At 35.1% G+C, this 5,583-nt stretch overlaps 1 protein-coding gene across 2 annotated transcripts; it reads right to left on the bottom strand.

Annotated features, from left to right (window-relative positions):
- Nucleotides 1-1,041: 1,041 nt before the first annotated feature.
- On the bottom strand, nt 1,042-4,616 carry LOC7461177 (microtubule-destabilizing protein 60). Of its 2 annotated transcripts, XM_024599053.2 has the most exons (8): nt 3,509-4,613; nt 3,360-3,405; nt 3,170-3,262; nt 2,947-3,066; nt 2,526-2,624; nt 2,243-2,302; nt 2,062-2,156; nt 1,042-1,408 (listed from the first exon to the last, which is right to left on the bottom strand). In XM_024599053.2, exons 1-8 carry the CDS (start codon nt 4,471-4,473, stop codon nt 1,267-1,269), a joined length of 1,620 nt encoding a protein of 539 aa, XP_024454821.1. In that variant the 5' UTR covers nt 4,474-4,613; the 3' UTR covers nt 1,042-1,266. The 2 variants fall into 2 exon arrangements, with proteins under 2 accessions (XP_024454821.1, XP_024454822.1); XM_024599054.2 differs by lacking the exon at nt 1,042-1,408 and having other exon boundaries at nt 2,058-2,156; nt 3,509-4,616.
- Nucleotides 4,617-5,583: the final 967 nt, after the last annotated feature.

Genomic DNA, 5,583 nt, shown 5'->3' with positions numbered 1-5,583 from the left:
GGACATAACCCATATGGAAAGGTCAAGGTTTTCATTTGTTGAATAATCATTCTCTCTTTTTCTTCTCTCATCTTGGACTCTTTACATTACTTTGATAAGATTTATAAAGACGTTCGTACTGTGGAATATCATTTTGGTTCTAGTAATTGAAGTGGCACTGAAGTAATTGATCTAGGAATAAGAAAGCGAATTCTCACAAGTAGGTTTTCCTTTCCAATCTACAAGATCGAAACACAAAACCATAGACGATGCAATTCATGTGTACTGACCTTGAAAACGCAGGCACCAAATGTTCAGCCTTATACATCGTCATGGAAGCATTATTAATTAAAAAATATTTTGTAGAAACGCCACTGTTTACTAAATAATAAATCATTATGGACAGTAACAGTTATTTGTCTTCTTTTTTTTAGTTTTTTTTATTATTACACCTTTATAAATCCAAATTAATTACCAATTAAAACATATTTATTCAAAAAAGATAAGATTCAAAGATGAAAAAAAAAGAATGAAAAGATATGTTTTTTCTAAACTTGAAATAAACTTTAATCCTCCAACTTTTAAAATTATAAACTTTCAGTCCCTAACAATTTATGAAATTTAAATTTTAGTCCAAAACTTTTTTTTCCTTATTTTTTTGGTCCCGTTTAAGAGATGAGAGAAAAAAGTGACTAGATTCCTGATAGAGAGATAAATTTTCAGTTGAGATCGATTCAAGCCATGAAAGTAGATGATTTTGATGTCAATGGGTTCCTTTTGATGGAGAAAGTTTATACAAGGTGTTCCCTCCTAAACTTACCTGAAATGATAGATCTGAACCCGATAAACAATTTTATTTCAAGTTGATTGTGGGTTTTAAAATTAATTTCTGAATTATTAGAGGTTGTAAATGTATTTTACAAGGTGTCTAAAATGTATTATTCCTAGTCTGAAATAGACCAGTCTAATTTCCCGGTGACCTTCCATCTCCGGAATTTATCAAGGTGCAGACATGAAAATAAATTGGGAAATGGAAATATTAAAGGAAAAGGCAAATAAGAATTGAGAACTTCATGTCTTTTTTATTTTTATTTTCACGAGTTTCACTCTGCACAAGTACACACACAAGAAGCCAGAGACAGTTCTCAAAATTGCAACTAAAATTGGTTGCCTTATATATTATACAGATTTGGGAAGAGATGAAAGAAAAATGGAGAAAAAGAATCAGGGTCAACATTATTTTATTAAATACCAATTGACAAGGAATGAATGAATGAATGAATATGCCTAACCACCACCTATTCTATCTTCTTTGTTGCTCTGTTGATCATAACTGTAGCTGCTGACATCGTTCCAGGATTGACAGAACTTGATCTTCTTGTGTCTGCGGAGCTTTGCTTCGTTCGCCATTGTTGGATGCTTCATTGACCTTAACAAATCCAAACACGACAGAAAATACGTCATTATTGACTTGAAATCACAACAATTCGGTAAGCTGCACTGGAAAATGTCTCTAAAGGGGTAGGTATCCACGTAACAATGATATATACTTTATGTGTTACTAGGACTGGCTGACACAACAGAGCAAACAAAGGAGACGCAGAAAAGCAGCCTTTACCATTTTGCAACAACACTATTAAGCACCACAATCTACAAATCAAACAAAGGAGGTATAGTACAAGCCGTACAATCTAAGCTTATGATCCAAGAACAAAATGCCAAATATAGATCTTAAAAGTAAAATATACAAGCAAAAAATTGAATAGAAGTGCCAAACTCTGTGAATGCGCTGTGAAACAAAGCGCGATGGTTTCAAGAATTATAAGCAGAACGCTTTAAAAGGCCACAAACAGGATGTATTTCATATAAACTAGACAAATCCTTCAGAGAAATAACAAATTCAAGTCTGTGGCATCGATATTGAAAGTATTGCATACAATACTGGAGCAATGACAAAGGGCTGGGAAGGCAGTTGAGGCAATGGCCATCCTAGCTCCAAAAACTTTAAACGAGCTTCATTAGGAAATGAAGTGCTTGCGAGAGACGTGCATGTGCATAAATAAAGTGGATGGTAAACCTTACCTTCTGGGAATGAATGGCCGGTCGAAATAGGGCATAGGCTGCGCTTTTGGAACGAGCTCCTTTCTCAATCGGCGTACCTCTTCCTCTTCTGCCAACTACAAGAGCCAACAGTGAATGTGAAGATTTTAATCAATATGAAACAACATAACCTCAAAATCATGCCTTTTCTTTCTATATATACCTTTTGTTGCCTCTCTCTTTCCATCTTGTATTGCTCAATCAAGCTCATCTTCTCAGATACCTGACATTTTAATACAGACAAATGATGAAGCTACTTCCAAATAAGGCTTGGTGCTGTAATAGTTTAATTTAGCTAGAATCAACAGGTAACATTAAATGGCATGATTACTCGCACATTGAAGCATAAACACTTATCAACCACAAGAGGAGAATAAATTGAGCAGTGGACATTTAAAATCAGCACTAAAACCTCGTATGCTGCTAATTACTAGTAAGAAAATTACCTGATGGTCAAAGTCAGCACGCTCCACAGCTCGAATATCACTACGGAGCTTCAGGTCAATGGGCCTGGTGTTTTCTTTCACCGGAGGTTTGATTAGGCACTGCAGAAAATGCCACTGTGAGTAATAAATGATCACAAATGTATGATTAAAGTCTCAATTCCTAAACAGGCATGTAAATTTAGACAGAACAACGCAATGTCGTTGAACTTGTGAACACAAATATTTTTCTAATCCTTAATTGCATAATCCTTATGACCACAAACATGTCAACTAATCTCAGTTCTATACACTATTTATATTTTTTTTTCAAATCATAAGTGTAGAACACGCTATTGACTATACCAGCACACGGAACTGGTCTTCAAGTTTATAAAGCATCTTGCAGTAATCATTGCCAACTTAAATCAGAGAAAGGACTAACCTCTGGTTCATCTGTTGTCCAAGGAAGGCCTTGTGCGATAGGAATCCGCAGCTTCTCCTCTTCCGTCATTATTTCTTGTATCTTCTTTGTGAATTCCTCTTCCTTCAGTCTTCCCCTTTGCTATAATGAGCACCAATCAACAAAATTTAGAATATGATTCATTACAAAACAATGTCAACACTCCATGATCGGCTCTCATGATGCAAAGAAAAAAGTTACTCACTTCTGTCCTAAGCTTAAATGGCTTTTGGCTTGTGATTTTAATCTGCTTCTTCTTCAATCTCCTCCCCCCGGTTGTTGCACCTGACTCGGCACTCTAAAAATTCAAACAAGGTCACAGAAATCATCAGCTGAAACATCATACGCATACATAGATCAAATAAGAAACTAAAAGGAGGCAAAGAAAATCTCACATTTCTTCGGCTTCTCCTGCCTCCGTTAGATGACCTGCTAGAATTACTGGCATTTCAAAATATAGAAAGTCAAGACCTAATTAAACTAAAAACGAAACAATTTATCAAATGTGGGGGTCAATAAAATCGATTCAGCGATCATCACTAACCTGCCTTGACTGCCATCCCATGAAGAGGAAATAGAAATCCTTGTATCCAGACCGAGATTCTCAGAAGTCAAAAAGAAACCAGATGGACAGAATGAAGAAGAAGAGACGTTTGTCTCAGATACCTCAGCATGCTGAAATCCTGGCAATGAAAATGAAGAAGAGAACTCAGTATCAGGCAACACTTTAGGAAGCTGGAATCCAGGCAAAGCCCATTGCATTGCCTTCTTTCTATTCTCCTTTATCTCCTCCTCTTCAGTCCTATCTGATTCTTTCGGATTTGGTAGGGTAAAAAGCTTCTCGAAGGCCTCAACCAAATGCTTCACCTTCCCATTGTCAGGTGCACTGTCTCTTGCTTCTTCAAGTAATTTATTTCTCCTTCTCTTGATTTTAGAACTACCCATTTGTCCCGATTTCTCAATTTCGCAGGAATATTGAGCATCTGATCCTTCCCTATCCTCAATATCAAGATTTTGATCCATTAAATGGTCTTCTATCTCCTCCTCTGAAACTTCTCTCCCAACTTTATAATCAAAGGCCTTTTCTTTATCTGTTTCACCTTTCTCTTCAACGTCATTCTTGTTCTTGAAGAACTCCTCCTGTGAAGCCCTTAATGTCTCATAGGCCAAACACAAACACTTCTTTACACTGCCCCCATATCTCTCTTTGCACTTACAATCCACAGTTGTTGGATTTGAATTCAAAGTCTCCTTCTTCGAATTCTTTTTTGCCACTACAAACCTTCTTTCCCTAATCTTTTTTCTGGGTGAAAAAATGGCTGGATTGGGATTCAAAGTCGGGTTCTTGGAGGCAGATTTTTGGGATTTTGTTGAAGGAGAATTTGTGGGTTTTGAACAAGGGCTTAAATGGGAAAGGTTTGGATTCGAATTCTCAGATAATTTTGATTGAAACCCATGACGGTCTTTTACCGGAGTGGCCGATTTTGGATTCTTGGTATTCAATTCCATGAAGAATCACTTCAAAACACCAAAATCAATAAAGGGTTTCTTAGTTGTGAGGGTATAGATTGAGAGAGAGAGAGAGAGAGATGGGTTTGTTTCTTTGATCTTTCCTATGTCAGAGAGCAAAGAATGAGGGCATAGATGACGTTGAAGAGAGGAAGAAACGTTAAGGTTTTTGACGCTCTTTGTAACGGCTAGTTTTTTTTTTGGGTTGTCGTTGTATTATTAATTTGAATTTTGTTTTGGGTTTTTTACCGTTAAATTGAGTGTTCAGGGGATTAGTACGGTGGTGGTGGAATATTATTGTTATGTATAGAAGCTATCAACATAAGGAAAATAAGAATATATTTAGTCAAATAAACAAAAATAAAAATATATAAATAAATTTATTTTTAATATAATTTTAGAATGAATTTATATACTTTCAAAACATGTGGTATATAAAAGACATATCTTAAGAGATAATAAAAAGTATCAATATAATAAAAATAGAAATGTGTTTAATTAAATAAACATGAATAAAAATATAAAAATAAATTTGTCTTTATAATAATTTTGGAGTGAATTTATGTATTTTTAAATTAGGAGGTATATAGGAGATATATTTCCAGAGATGATATTTATTATTTTTTATTCCTAAAATATCGTTATAAAAAACTCTCAATTCTAAAATTATCTAACTAAGACAAATAATGATAAAAATAATTATTATCATAATTTTAAAACTTAACTCAGAGATCGATTTGGAGCAAAGCTCGGGTCATAGATCTGGTTGACCCAAGTTAGTTTAAAAATAAAAATGGTTATTATCATAGTTTTAAAACCCGACTCAGTGGTCGATCTGGAGTAAAGCTCAGGTCACGTGTCAGGAGAGTAAATTTGAGTTGACCCGAGTCAAAATAAAATAAAAGTGGTTATTATCATAATTTTAAAACTTGATTTGAGGGTCAACCCAAGGTAAGACTCGGGTCATAGATCAGAAGGGTCAACCCAAGGCAAGACTCGGGTCATAGATCAGAAGGGTCAACCCAAGGCAAGACTCGGGTCATAAATCAGAAGGGTCAACTCGGGATGACCCGAGTCCATGTAATGATAAAAAAATTATTATTATCATAT

The sequence above is a fragment of the Populus trichocarpa genome, chromosome 4 (genome assembly GCF_000002775.5).
Source record: "Populus trichocarpa isolate Nisqually-1 chromosome 4, P.trichocarpa_v4.1, whole genome shotgun sequence".
In the NCBI taxonomy this organism is placed as follows: Eukaryota; Viridiplantae; Streptophyta; class Magnoliopsida; order Malpighiales; family Salicaceae; genus Populus; species Populus trichocarpa.
Note: the sequence above shows the minus strand (reverse complement) of the source record. Positions and strands in the feature narration are given on the sequence as shown.

What these genes read in the sequence shown, in the direction of transcription:
- LOC7461177 (XM_024599053.2), bottom strand. Translation starts at nt 4,473, where the DNA reads ATGGAATTGAATACCAAGAATCCAAAATCGGCCACTCCGGTAAAAGAC. An exon ending in TGGGATGGCAGTCAAGGCAG is followed by an intron (nt 3,406 to 3,508) that starts GTTAGTGATGAT and finishes TTGAAATGCCAG; the next exon opens with TAATTCTAGCAGGTCATCTA. An exon ending in GTGCTGACTTTGACCATCAG is followed by an intron (nt 2,303 to 2,525) that starts GTAATTTTCTTA and finishes TTAAAATGTCAG; the next exon opens with GTATCTGAGAAGATGAGCTT.